General features: G+C 36.2%; 2 protein-coding genes and 1 pseudogene across 2 annotated transcripts; 1 reads left to right on the plus strand and 2 right to left on the minus strand.

Moving 5' to 3' along the window:
* The first annotated feature begins 90 nt into the window (after positions 1 to 90).
* On the plus strand, positions 91 to 7,876 carry LOC136245303 (calcium and integrin-binding protein 1 pseudogene; annotated as a pseudogene).
* A 1,798-nt stretch (positions 7,877 to 9,674) lies between these two features.
* LOC136245319 (uncharacterized) lies at positions 9,675 to 12,781 on the minus strand. The gene is made up of 2 exons (XM_066036805.1): positions 10,833 to 12,781; positions 9,675 to 9,803 (listed from the first exon to the last, which is right to left on the minus strand). The coding sequence occupies exons 1-2, from the start codon at positions 12,731 to 12,733 to the stop codon at positions 9,722 to 9,724; spliced, it is 1,983 nt and encodes a 660-aa protein (XP_065892877.1). The 5' UTR covers positions 12,734 to 12,781; the 3' UTR covers positions 9,675 to 9,721.
* A 206-nt stretch (positions 12,782 to 12,987) lies between these two features.
* Positions 12,988 to 15,670, minus strand: LOC136248102 (probable outer membrane protein pmp6). Its single transcript, XM_066039916.1, has 4 exons — positions 15,295 to 15,670; positions 15,136 to 15,222; positions 13,139 to 14,916; positions 12,988 to 13,062 (listed from the first exon to the last, which is right to left on the minus strand). Exons 1-4 carry the CDS (start codon positions 15,668 to 15,670, stop codon positions 12,988 to 12,990), a joined length of 2,316 nt encoding a protein of 771 aa, XP_065895988.1.
* Between the last annotated feature and the right edge of the window lie 111 nt (positions 15,671 to 15,781).

The raw sequence follows: 15,781 nt of genomic DNA on the forward strand, positions 1-15,781 counted from the left end.
CTACTCTGAATATCACATCACAGAATGTCAAACTATGATGATACTCATAGGAAAAACACAGAAATCCCAGACGTAAATAAATAGATCTAGATCTGCCAATTCGATTGTGGTATTTGATTTTTTTACCTGTACATAGCGGTTGATTCAGTGGTAAGTAACTTTGGTCGATGATTATTACGACAGTCGAGGTACTTTTTGTGTAATACACAGTATAAGAATATTATTTCATATCCATCACGATTTAAATACGTGCATCAACAATGTATCCTTTGCCACGCCCATATTTATTTAATTTGTCTCAAAAGACAGGGTTGCACCAAAAGGCTTAGCCTATAATATTCGCTACACCGAATCCCGAGCAGAATCCTTCCCCCCTGGCTAGATGGTTCTCGCCAACGCCTTCACACAGATGGATTTTGTCCTGTCATTGTGGAAAACAGTACATCAGAAATGTCAATGTAACACCTGTATGATATAGCTAGTCTCGCGTGGCCAAACCACTTTTTTTTCTCTTTGTCATTGGCTAGGGAGAAAAGAGGGTCTGGTCCAGTTCAAATCCCACATAGTCTCGCGTAGCCAGACCCTTGTGTGGGGGCGGGAAAGAAAAGGGTCTGGTGAACGTAGTATAGCATCGTCGTTGGGCTATCCCGAGATTGTGGGGATTCTACTGAAAAGCTTCCGGATTGTTAATTGGCACGAGTGACGTGATTTGCTAATATTTGCATCCTGCTACCATAGCTACTACTGAAATATCTATGGTAACAGGACGCAAATGCAGCAGATCACGTCATTTGCACCAAACAACAATCCAAAAGCTGTGCAGTATAATCCACACAATCTCGGGATAGCACAACGACGATGCTATGCTATGTTCACCAGACCCTTTTCTTTTCCCGCCCCCATACAAAAGAAAGAAAAGGGCCTGGCTACACAAGACTAAATCCCACACTCATCTTGACACTACCCAGATAATTGGGTAGTGTTAACCAAAGAAATATGATGCATCTGTAAATAGTAGCCACTTGCTTTCTTTGGTTAACACTATCCAAGTATTTGGGTAGTGTCAAGAAGAGTGTGGAATTCTAACCAGACCAGACTCTTTTTTCTCCCTACCCAATGACAAAGAGAAAAAAGCGGTCTGGCCATGCAAGACTTTGTATGATTATTAATCTTGTGTACCTCACACTTCACTACTGGCTGTCCCTTTTATAACAAGCTGGTTGATGCTGTACTACCACTGGTACTGTCCTGAGCTAAATAGGGACTTAATCAACCATGTACAAGATAGGCAGAGCCACGGAGGTACCACTGTAAGTGCATGAACTCTAATTTGTTGTAACTTCAAATTGTGGCAGCCAGTGTTTAGTATTATCAACTTATTTATTTATAACCAACTTTACCAGTTAGGCACTGCAGGACAAACACAGAATTAAGGCAGAGCCTGTACAGTCAAATAAAGTCATTGCAGAAGATACGCTAGGGTGTTTTAATTTAACTGTAAGGTACTTATTCACATGTGAATCATAACATTTCAGAGGGACATAAATAGTTCTCCCTACATAACTTCTTTTCTACACAAGAGCTCATATCAGATAATAGATTAGAGAACAGTTAGGATTTGGTAAACTTGGTGGTTGGAGATAGTCCAGTTCTACTAGCAAATTTTTTTCAGGGCAGTCATGGTATAGAACATCCATCTAATTTATTACTTAACTGGTTTCAGTGTATATACATAGTTTTTTAAAATCTTGACGCTCTGATCGGGTCTATACATAATCAATTGGAAGCCTTGTAACATAGTCAACCTGTCTTCATATTTTATTTCCCAAAATTCTCTATTGCATGGTCATGATGAGCTTCTATGCAAACTTTTAGCCTGCCTTGGCAGCTGTCTCATGCTTCTGAGTGTTATCATATTCTTAGTGCTTAAATTGTTGCTTCCCTTTGTGACATGCCCTGTAGTAGAGCACCTTTACTTTGCTCAGCTATCAAAGCCTGTGCCATTTTTCATCACGAGATAGTATATGTTTCACACAAATTACCGCCTATCAAACAGGGTCTGAAGACAGTAGCTGCCATCCATAAATTTACGTAGTTTGATGAAATGCATAAAACTGAGGATTGCATTACACAACGTGGTGCATTACTAATGGTTCATTATGTGTAATATACACCAAAATCATACTGAAAATGTGTGTAGACAAATGATTTGCTGACAAGTCATGGCAGTTATTGAATATTAGATTGTGGCCTATAGCAAAAGTGCATAACATTTCAGATGTATATGTTCAGTAGACAAATTATGGACACTTCTTTCAAGACAATAGATTCCTTTACTGATATGGTAAGCGATGTATAAGAATATAAGAATGGTACCTGAAGGTACTAGCTATATAGGTACCTTTGTAAGTTCATGAATTTTATTTGTTGTAACTTAATTCAACTGCCTTTATTTATTATCAACTTGCAGGACGTACACATAAGGCAGAGCCTGTACAGCCAAATAAAGAAGATATGCTAGGGTGTGATTTCTAAGTTAGGTACATTTGAACCATAATAAATTTCAGAGGAGCGCAAATTGTAGCCTACATAATAGTAATTTAGTAACTGGATGGACGTGTGTCGTGGCGATACTACAGGGCCTAAGGATTACTAAATTACTTAGTGGTCTGAAGTAGTAAGTTATTTAGACTCTTTATGTAGTTGTTGTACCTTAACACTGTTGGCAGCTGCTTGTAACAGAGAAATGTAGTGTTCAGTAGTAGAAACAAGCCATTAATTACTCCACCCATTACAGGTTTAAAATTAATTTTCAGGTGGTGATGCATTGCCAGTGCTACCAGTGTTGATGCACATAATAAACATGAAAAGGGTCTAAGTAACTGTTATTGTTTAGCGTGTACAGTAAAGCAGACAGTAGCATGATAGCTCTAGTGCACATATAATTTCCGATCATGAGTTAACACCAGTGATTAGAACAATACACCTGTAACAACTGCATGTGCACATACTGCACATTCCTCTGATGTATGTGATATGTAGGAGATGATAGCTTATATTAGGTTTGCAGTAACTAAATGTGAACTATCACCTCCTACTGATCACATGTAGCCACAGGAATAAACGTTTCCTTAAAGGTTATAGCTATAATATTCCCTTTTCACTACTTAATCAACTTTACAATTTTACTAATTTTCACCTGTGCACATAGTACACATTCCTCTCTGTTCTATGTGATATGTAGGAGATGATAGTTTAGGTTTGCTCCATTGAATAAGTATAATCTCCTACTGATCACTTGCCCCACAGGAATAAACATTACCTTAAAGGTTATACATTACCTTAAAGATTATAACTGTAATATTCCTTGTATGTCTACTTAAAAATTTTACCTAGTTTGAGGTGGTCGCATTAATATTATGTCACAACCCTATGGGGTGATTTGCCAGCAATTATAAAAGATGTAAATGTAAAGCAGAGCTCATTTGTTCCTTCTAGAACTACTCAGTTATCCGAACAGCTTTGCTCTTATAGTTAGCCAAAAGTGTTCAGATAAGTGAAATTGTTCGGATAACTGAAGCCCATTGATTTATTATACAGAGCTTCGTTCAACTACTCTAATAGAACAGTCATTTACTGTAATAGAATGCACACTGATGACAAAATACTCTAATAGAACGGTCACGTTTGGCGTTCGGATAATCGAGATGTTCGGATATCTGAGGTTCGTATAAGCAAGGATGCACTGTACTTTGCCTGGTGATAGCTAACACTGCTCATTATCTTTGATAAATTCATCAACGCATACTGTAAGGTGATAGACTGGGAGTAGTATTGGAACCTGATTGGCATGCAATGCAGGGACTTAGTTCATATTGATATATGCAAATAATTTGTTAATAACAAAAGAGTGTTCATGATTAGTATTAGTATCATTTTTAGTAAATATTGCATGTATGAGTTGCTACAAGGCCATGTTATACATAACTATGACATGGCATTTAGTTTCTAGTTACTAAGATGCCACATTTTCCATAAATCAGCTCGGGAAACTACACTACTCGTAATATTATAGTTTGCAAGCCATGCAGTGGTTCCGGACACCAAATATTTACAATTCTACCATATACCCAGTGCTGTAGAACAATACTTCACTGCCACATTAGTAGCTATACATAGCTAGCTACACATGCTATTGACCATGGAGTCATCTTGTAGAATTCGCGCTTGCCCGAACCACTTTTTGTCAGGCCGGACCAATTTTGGATGCCAAAATGTTACGGCTGGACTAAACTTGATCAACCAAAATCAGTGCGGCCAGACCAGTATCGGTATCCAAAATCGGTCCAGCCATACCCATTTTACCCGGACCGATTTTTCTGTGGCAGGCCGATAGGAAAAGTGCAAAACATTTCTTATGTATATGTACAGTAAACAAATTATGGACACTTCTTTCAGGACGATAGATTCCTTTATATGGTAAGCAATGTATTAGCTGTTGAGAATTGCTTTGCATGTAATGGTGGTGCCTATTAATAGTCTTGCTCCTTATCTTTCCATGGCATTCATAAGGCACACAATGTTGGGTTATATAATGCGCTACATTTCTTATGCTACTAATAGCAATGCTACTTGTTACTGTAATATTATTACCTAACGAAGCACTAATGCGTTACTCAACTATCATTTTACTGTAATATTATTACCTAATGAAGTACTAACGCGTACTTAACTAGCATGTTACTGTAATATTATTACCTAACCCAGTAGTTACGTGTTACTTAACTAGCACGTTACTGTAATGTTATTACCTAACAAAGTAGTGACATGTTACTTAACTAGCACGTTACTGTAATATTATTCCTAACGAAATACCTCAAGTAATTTTTAAACTGAAGTAATGTGTTTTATCACAGTGGTAGTAACAAGTAGTAAGTAACATATTACATTTTAAAAGTACCAGCCCAACACTGAAGGTACACAGCCAGACAAGCATGTATTTTTTTTTATTTTTCTGGAAAGTTTTTATTTTAGTAAAGTGGTGGTGGTGAAAAAGTATTAAAAGAAAAAAGTAGTGGTAAAATATGTCAGAGCCCTTTTCAATTACATGATTCGTAAGACTATGTGTTTCTATAACTTTCTAATAACTTGTGAAAAGTACATGTTTATACACATATGCACGCTTAACTAATTAACCCATCGACAGCTCATTCAGAATTACACATTGTGCTTCAGCCTGACAGGTGCCTATTGGCATACCACAGTACGTGCAATTTACGTGTCATCGACTCTTTGTCATCCTTTTTTGTACCATTTCTTTTAGCTGATAGCACAATTGAGATGTTGATTTGTAATAGTGTGCATGATGGCCTCCCTACATTTGTATTGGTAATTGTCTGTACATTGATTTCAGAGGCACGTCTCATTCTGTTCTTCATTAATTTTGTTGTGCTGTGTAATGAAGCTGAAAACGAAGTGTATTGGTCGATTCACTTTCAGTAATTGATAGTTGGGGCATGCATTCAAATGAAAACATTAAGTCTGACACTGTTCTTTCTTTTGGTGCAGTATGTGCAGATTCAATGGGTAAGTAGAATTCTAAGAGGGTGTGAACAGGAACGACGAATGGAAAATGCCGTATAAAGGTCATCATGCCAACCTAAAGGCTATATTTTACAGTACAATGCTTCTTTGCAGCAGTTTTGGATTCTTCTACTGATACAATTGAAACACTCTAATAGAGCAGTTAATGCAATAAAATACTCTAATAGAGCAGTCAAGAATTGATGTATTGTTACACCAGGGATCTGCATTGAAAGTCTGTGAATTAATGGAGCATAAATTAACTAGCTAAGTTATCAACACTGAAAGTTAGCTACTCCCCTAAAACCATACCCTTTTTGAAAGATTTAACCATTGGACATGAAGAGGTTTACAAGCAGTCTAATAAACTGACAGTACCTGCATATAGAAACAGGAAGTTGTACCTGCAACCTCAGGATAAAAGTCACATCATGGGGGTATGTAACAGCCATATACAGTATGTGTCAAGCTAAGGTGGCTTTAATAACGACACTAATAACATTATAGCTAAATAGCAATGGGAGAAGCCATTTCAGCCTGACTAGCAACTGCTACATATCCCATCATAATACCTCTTATCTGGAAGCAGCAGAAGCAGTTCACAAAGCTTGTAATAGGCACTGTTAGTTAACAAGAAACTAGAATGCTTTGAAAACCTCTTTGTGTTAAATAGTTGAAGTTTTTAAAGGAGTAGCTATAACTTTCACTGTTGATGAGTTAACTAGTCTATATGTCTAATCTATATGACAGCTATAATCCATCAATTAGCAGGCCTTAAATGCAGGTCCACAGTGTGGTTAACGAACATTGTTGACAGAGTGTTTAATGCAGTTGATTGCTCTATTAGAGTACTTCGCACGTTTTAGTAAAAGATTTAACAATACTAAAAAAAAGCATTGTGCTGCAAAATCCAACCTGTATATTGACATGATGACCTTTATCAGGCATTTTCCAATGGTTGTTCTCTTTCCTGCTTTCTGATCCCATCCCATTCCCATTTTCCTAGAATTCTACTTCCCAAGTTCAACAGTCATAATTACATAAGTAAACAAACAAGTACAAGGATTGGCATAGACTGAAGTAGGGATTGAATAAATGTCCACTAGTGTATCTGCGCATGCAACCTTCCTTGTTTCACTCCTTTTTTTTATTTTTATGATTCCTAATTGAACTTAAAATACCTTACTATACATATTACTTTTGCAGTCTACTGAACCAAGTGTACATATGCTCTGATGAAGTTTCAGTCTGACATGCCTAGAACTTTTGGAGTTACGGCCCTATGAACTAAAGGTTGATCTGAATACAGCACTGAAGCATATAGAAAACAAACTGTACAGATGCCTTACTAAAGTTGTGTGTAACTTATGAACACAATGATATACTGAGTTGTGACTTGCATCATTGTATTCACCAAATCCATTGCTCAGATGTCTGCATTATCAAATTCAGAAATATTTGGGAAGGTTTTAAGGCTGGTTTTGTCAGACCAGATCACAATGTCATGTTCACATTTTCTATTGATGTTTAGTGTACTATATATAGCATTGTCAATGTAAATACATTATTATTTGTTGTATAGGTACAGTAGCACACAATGGGTGGAAGCAGTAGTGTACTGACAGAAGAACAATTGGAAGATTACAAAGAGATGACAACCTTCTCTAGAGGAGAGATCCTACGCTTGTGGGACAAGTTCTACAAGTTGTGTGACACACAGGATAAAATTGAGAAGGGTCAGTCACACAGAGTGAAAGTCAGTTTTGATCAAATTAAAGCAATGCCTGAACTAAAAGAGAATCCTTTTAATCATCGCATATGCCAAGTTTTTGCTGCTAAGACAGTTGATGGTGAAGAAGAAGATGATGTTGAAGTTGACTCTTTATCTTTTGAGGATTTTCTAGACATGGTTTTCATCTTTAGTGAACAGGCATCTCGTGATAAAAAGTTAGAGTATGCCTTTAAGATGTATGATGAAGACAAGGACGGGTTTATCGGTAGAGATGATCTTTACAACATAGTTACATTGATGACTAGTAAATCAAGGGGTCAACCTACTGGTCCTACTGATCAAGGTACAGATAACGATCAACTGACAGAACAAGAGATAAGCATTATAACAGACAGGATCATGGAAGAATCTGATCTTGATCATGATCAACGATTATCTGAAACTGAGTTTGAGAACATTGTCTTGCAAGCCCCACAATTTTTCAATGTATTTCATATTCGCTTTTAGCATTAACTTTTGTTTAATGGTCTTTTCACTATTCTGAAAATATTGTAACTTGAATGATATTTTATATTTTTCTGTAAATGGTACATTCCAGATTATTTGGGCAAGCCTGATCATGAGCAAGCTCCAGTATTGCCAATTGAGCATGGTGCACATGTACAAATACTTTCTGATAAACCCCCATGCTTGGTAGTTGAAATGGTATATATATCACACACACAAATCGTTTCTGAAGAATGCACGTACTGATAAATGATAGCTAGGCTATTAGTAAGAAGAGCCCAAGAAACAGCTAAATGAGCAATACAAATTGGTTAGGTGCAGAAAATGTTACAGAGTTGGGGAGTAACACCTCAGTCTGTTCTCTAAAGGAATGTTTGACTATCAACACCAATCAACATTTATCTGTATCAAATGTATGAGACTGGATATTGTGCTTGGTGCCATGTGAACATACAGAAAAGCCCTGAAAATTGTTGTACACAAAAATCAGTCCTCTACTTCTTTCGTATGGATCTCTTGACTATTGATAGGAACCACCAACAGAGGTGGGATTTGCACTAAAAATGGATCTAAAAAGCATGATAGAGATGTTACAATATCAATATGTGACTGGGCCTGCAAAAACAGGGCATGTGGGCACATGATTTTTGCCTACTTTTTCACGTTCCCTTGACTCATAACTTTTTATACCAAAATACTATTGTGGCAATGAAATTTTAACAATCAGTAAGCATTTACTTGGCTTTCTGATGCAAGTTACAGAATGCAAATATTCTGTTCCAATACTGAGATATGATCTTTTATGTGACAGGGTGTAGTTTGTACCTGTATGCCCTGTTTTTGCAGGCCCAGTCACATAGACAGTGATACAGGCATTGATACTGTATGATACATCATGAAATGTTGTTATATCAAGTGTATTGACATATATTGTAATTGTATTGCATACATAGCAGTGTTTAGCGTAAAGATTGTTGACAATAATGCAATTTCCAGCTTACAATCAGATTATTGAGTTAGTATTGCCACAAAGTTAAAAAGAATATAATAAGTCTGTCTTTTAAGAAAATCTGATAATATTATTATACACTGCTTTTATTATTTACAATACCGGTTTTCACTGTATCATTTTTTTGAGGGAATGCATTGATACTTTCAAATTCCATCTCTATAGTACAATATTAACTTTTTTGTCATACCACAGAACAAACTATTAATTTTGTTAGAAACCCTTACTGTCACCAGTCCAATGCTGCCAAATTACTGTAACCGATGCTGGTAGCAACAACAGTACTAGTGTTGGATCACCGTAGTGAGACTGGCATGGTGGGCATGACACACTACACTGCGCCCTATGGTATTTTCAGCATGTCCAAAAAATCAATAATATTGTGCTTAACATCATGTGCAAAGCCAATAATACAGTTGTAAAAACAGAACCATAACTATACTTTACAGTGTTTTAAATACATTATTTATTGCAGCATGTAAGGCCACATAAACTTAATTATTAGTTTCTCATCCTCCTGTGTTCAAAATGTCAGTTCGGGAAGGCGGGTTTTATTTTTCACTAACTAAACAGCTGAATTAACTAGCTAAAATGACCCAGAATGCAGTTTTCTTCGACTGCTCTAGCAAGGTACCAACTTTAAGGGTGCTGAATTGCTGCACTCAGCCACTAGTGGTGCCTTAAATCCTTGATGAGGTAGAAAAAATGGCGATGCATGCAGGGATGAGAAACTAATAATTAAATTAATGTGGCCTAACAGACAGCAATTTGTCAGCTTTTAGTACACTCCCTAAAATTTCTATGTTTTCTGCAATCTCAAGTAAACAAATTTCTAAATAATTATATCTTTTGTCACCAATATATAAATTGTGTTTACTACTATTGATGTCCTATAAGTCTTCAATTTCATTCATCGCTTCCATGAATGACTCTCGATAATAAGTAGTATCATCAACAATCTCAGGGTTATGTCTAAATGTAAAAAAATAAAGGCAAAATAAATATGTACCTTTATACAATGTCATGCATGCACTATACATACATACATGCATACATACGTACATACATACATACATACATACATACATACATACATACATACATGCATGCATACATACATGCATGCATACATACATACATACATACATACATACATACATACATACATACATACATACATACATACGTACGTACGTACATACATTCATACTTACAAACATACATACATACATACATACATACATACATACAGACAGACAGACACAGTGACACACACACACACACACACACACACACACACACACACACACACACACACACACACACACACACACACACACACACACACACACACACACACACACACACACACACACACACACACACACACACACACACACACACACACACACACACACACACACACACACACACACACACACACACACACACACACACACACACACACACACACGCACACACACATTTTATATTATTTTATATGTGATACAGTCTGACAAAACCAGTCTTATATTTTTCCAAATAGTGTACTTCTTAACAAATCATATCTTGTCCTGTGAATAGGGTAGCAGTTGCATATAGCACAATTATTTGTCAAGTTTTAATGAGATTCATTAAAGATATGAGTTAGCAAACTTAATATCAGAAAAGGCTGACTGGTTTTGTTTGTATTTATATAAGAATGAGTTTCAATCTCATTGATGCAGAGAAACTGTTTGAAATAAATTTGTTCACAGATGCAATGAGCCATTTCCACTTCACTAAGGAAAATAAAGAGCATGTCTTTTCCAAGCATTTACACTTGCACAATTAAAGCTTAGTTCAGAAAGAAAAGTAGACTGACCAGCAGTAAAGTTATATGGACAACGTGTTGTAGTTAAATCTTATGTTAAGTAAAACCGTGTAAGTATACTGTGTGCATAATTTCCTAGCTAACCACTTTAAATTAGACATTTATAAGTAGCTATATCTGTTACTTACATTACACATACTGTAGCATTTTTTCTCATTTCATCACTGATGGTAATGGTAACATCACTTATTTTTACTTCAGTGTTATTGCCCATATTAACTTGCTGCTTAACTCTTCGACATGCAATAATCTTCTTTATGCTCTCTTTATTCACCACCAGCTGCATTGAAATGAAGGCTATTAATGGTAAAGTTACTAAAATGATAGTAACTACTAACAGCACTCTGGTACCATAACTGCCGAAAATTGACATTGTTGAAGCTAAGATCATTATCTGCAACACTATCCCATCAAAGTTATTAAGAGTTTCACTCTTGTATGGTTTTATGATTAGTTGTATCAATGCTAGCAGTAAACTAGTAATGAGCAGTAAAACCTGTCTAGTATTGTTGTTGGAAGGATAAAGGATGATTATTGAAATTAACACCAGTCGACAAATCATGTAATAAGCAGCAAAGCTCCGATACTTGTCTTTGTAGCATCCTTGAAACTGATCCAGTAATGGCTTCACCCTGGTGAAGTTGATCTTGTGGTTAAGGAATGGTTCAAGTAGGAGCAGAAGTGGTAGACCAATCACAATCATCAGCGTACATAACACTGCTACAATAAAATATGGTAGATGACGACCATGACAGTACTCTATGTCAGGTGACAGGTAAGTGTAAACCTTATCCACATCATGAAATGTTAGTGATCTCAACAGCAGCAATGAAGTTGTGGCTACAGAAGTATATGACAGCAACAAAAGAAAGCATATTACATGGATAATTCCCCTACTTATAAATGCTGAAATCTTGTAAGACATTCTTGCTGATTGGCATATTATTGCCACGAGAATTGTAACAGCTAGCGGGTGCACGTAGTGAATTGACTGTTGATCGATTCCACTCATGTTCTTAACCAAGCAAAGCTGTCCTAGGAACTGTGGAGTAAGTTTAGCAATACTAGATGTTATGCCAATAGTTATAAACAGTCCTTGTGATACATATAGGTTGTGATCTAGAAGAATGTCCAACATACTGTAATAGTAGGTAATAGCATACAAATATCCGATCCCAACTTGATAGTATGTCACAATAAACAATAGTATAACTATGACTATCCAGTATATCATTGATAACATGATTATCAGTACTGTCTGTCCAGTTGTACACTGGTTAATGCTAACACATTTTGCAGAATCAAATGGAAGGGTATAGTATTCCTGACAATTGCCACATGCAACACCAGACCTGTGCATATTACACTGAGTTACTCTATTTGGTGATAGCTGATAAAATCCATTAGCAGTTTCACAACAGGAAAAATTGCAATAGTTGTTGGGACAAACTGTCACTGTTGTTCTATCATTTACTTCACCAAACCAGTAACTCTTTTTGATAGATGATGTACTACCAGAACAAGAGACAGTGTCGCTGTTGTCATAGCATATACACTTTTGAGCAGTGTTATCATAAACAAAGCCATGATGGCATGGAGATAATTCTGTTACCAGTGTGATTGACGCTTCTGATCTACTGTTTGTATATGATGAAATGGTCATTGAAAAATTAGTTTTATTTGAAATCTCTTTGCCTATTACACTAATGCCTTCAAATAGTTTACAAGCTATTGGTAAAAATTGAGTTCCATCAAGATGGTGATTCTGACTTCCACCACTAACTGTGAAGTCTATGTTTCCAGCAGGTTCATCATAAAAGCTTAGTACACAGGCATTGATTTTAATGTTTTGACCAAGCATTATGTTACTGACAAGGTAGGCTTTACAGTCATTCACTACAGTGGTTTTGTTAATGCATGTAGCTGGATTGTACAAAGCTAGATTACGGGGAGGATTATTATGTGTAATGTTTAACCCAACTATGCTGCTATTTAAACAGGTCTCATCACATGATGGTTGTATATTCATGTAAATGTCTTGACCTGTAAATGCAGTATTATTAGCAAAATCAATTGCTGTGATATAAGATAGAATTTTGCTATGGTTATTTAGTTTCAGCTCTCCATAAATTGCTCCACCATGAAGAGTGGCATTATTCTGATAAAATGTGATATTGGATTCATCATCAAATATTATAGTAAAGTTATCACTAAGATATATGGCTCCACCACTGCTACTAGCTGAATTGTAATTGAACTCTACAGATGAATTGAATAAAAATCTCAGGTTAGAGTGTTGTATGTTGATAGCTCCACCGTTCCTGGCTTTATTATTTGAAAAGGTTGTGTTTGCGGTATCTGAAAATAGCATACGTGAATTTATGCTACAAAACATGGCACCTCCTTCTGCTGACTTATTGTCATCATATTTCACCTTCGAATTTTCATAAAATATAATAGAACAGTTGTCCTCACAGTTAACACTTCCACCTTTTTCATGGGCTTTGTTAGTTTTAAATGTCACTTTTGTGTAGCCTTGAAATGACATATTTGAGTAAACAAATAAGAAAATTGCTCCACCAACTGTAGCATTATTCCCGTCAAATGTCACTTTGGAGTTTCCATCAAATGTGATATTACAATGCTCAATAGCAGTAACAGATCCTCCATTCATACTGGCACTATTAGCTACATATGTCACAGCTGTGCTTCCCTTATATGATATAACAGAATAGTGTTCAGAATAAACTGCTCCTCCTTTTAATGCCCTATTGTCATTAAATGTCACTTTTGACCATTCATCAAATAATAAAGTACAGTTATTTAGCATCATTACAGCTCCTCCATACTTATTGGCAATATTATTGCTATATTTCACTGTTGCATTACTATTACATGATACATTAGAATGGTGTTCAAAGTAAACTGCTCCACCCTTTATGGCCCTATTACCATTAAATGTTACAGCTGAGTTCCAAATGAAAGATATATAACAATATTCTGCAGAAACTATTGCTCCTCCAATTTTAGCTTTGTTATGATCAAAAGTCACCGTTGAGTTTCTATCAAATATAGCATAAGATTTATCATAAAAACCAGCAGCTCCACCACTACTTCGGCCATTGTTACCCTCGAACGTCACTATTGAGCTTCCATTAAACAAAACATAACAATTTCTTGCTGAGTGCACAGCCCCACCATGTGTTGCACTGTTATCATTAAATGTTACATTTGAGTAGCCATCAAATGTGGAATGTGACTTTTCATGCAATGCAATTGATCCGCCATTTTCCCAAGCATCATTGTCTTCAAATATAACTGCTGTGTTGTCAACAAAAGACAGGTTAGTATAGTGATTAGAACAGACAGCTCCACCATGTGTTGCGGCACTATTGTTAATAAATGTCACCTTTGAGTTACTTGCAAATGTAATGCTACTCATGTCATAGGAAGAAACAGCTCCTCCACATTTGCTAGCAACATTGCCTTTAAATGCCACTTGAGAAGTCCCATTAAACAATAAATTAGATAAATAACCAGACCAAATTGCGCCACCAAAGGTAGCCCTATTTTTAATAAATGTCACTGTTGATTTTCCATCAATTATGATGCTACAGTTTTCAAGAACAGTAATAGCTCCCCCAACTTCACTGGCATAATTATTTTCATGAGTCACTGTGGTGCTTCCATCAGATGATATGTTAGAGTAATGCTCAGTGTACACAGCTGCTCCATATGTAGCTCTGTTCTTGTTGAACATCACATCAGAACTTCCAACAAATGACATAGCAGAAAAGTTGTAGCAACACACGGCTCCTCCATATGTGGCTCTATTGTCACTAAATCTCAATGTTGAATTATCATCAACTTTAATGTTACAGTTTTTGCAATATATTGCTCCTCCACGTGAACTTGCCTTGTTACCCTGAAATATTACTACAGAGTTGCTATCAAGTAGCATAATTGATTTGTTTATGGAGCACAGCGCTCCACCATATAAATTTGCTGTATTGATGTAAAAATTTATTACAGAGTTTTCTTCAAAATACGCCTTTGAATCATTAAGAAAGATTGCACCACCTCTATCTGCTGAATTATTGTTAAAGGTGACATTGGAATTGTAATCAAAAGTCATAGTCGAGCCTCTGCTAAAGATCCCTCCACCATTGGCCTGTCCAGCCACTGCTTTGTTATGTTCAAATAATACGTTGCCTTTAAGATGTAGATTGTGGTGCAATATATGCATAGGCACTGCTTGGTTGTGACTAAACACAGAATTTTGTATACTTAAATAGCCATGTGATTTGTTCATTGAACTATTAATATACACTATACTTTGGGCATCTCCGTTGTAAGAGAAATTGCAGTTGCTAATTGTTAACAGTAACTGAAATTGTTTTGTACTTCTAATTGAGAAATATATTGCATTACCATGACCTCCATATTCGCTGTTATGGGAAAACTGACAATTACTAATGTAAATAGTTTCTGAAACTTCTGAAAGCACAAGAGCTTGCCCTGTTGAGTGAAAAAAGCTAACTTTTTGAACCACAATATTAAACGAATCATGAAACCCAATTCCTGACTCACTGCTAGAACCACACCTCTTAAAGTTGATATTTTCAATTGTCACATTTCTACAGGCAATGAATTTCACACCACTACCACTGTCACAAAATACTGTAGGAGCTGTAGCTCTGTGTCCTATTATCATGACATTTTCAAGATCTTCTAGTAGCACCTGTAGGGATAGCACAACATCGCTAGTTATGTTGATTATGACATTGCTAGAGACATTACTGAAAGTTTCAGTAATTGATTGGAGAGGCAGGGATTGAGCTCTATCCTGTGAGCTAAGTACACCCAAATTATCAGCAGCATCTAGAGCATGAGTATCAATACCAACTCCTTCAACAGTCCTTAAAAGCAGATGTAGTAGTATGAAGCTAGCAATTCTTGACATCATTATGATTCACAAAGCACAGAACTAGAGAAAATTGCTGTATTTATAGTCTCAGAAGCTACATGGGATCGAAGCAACACAATTACATGCTTGTTGTCATACATCATTCCTCCA

This window comes from Dysidea avara, chromosome 2 (assembly GCF_963678975.1).
Source record: "Dysidea avara chromosome 2, odDysAvar1.4, whole genome shotgun sequence".
Taxonomy (NCBI): domain Eukaryota; kingdom Metazoa; phylum Porifera; class Demospongiae; order Dictyoceratida; family Dysideidae; genus Dysidea; species Dysidea avara.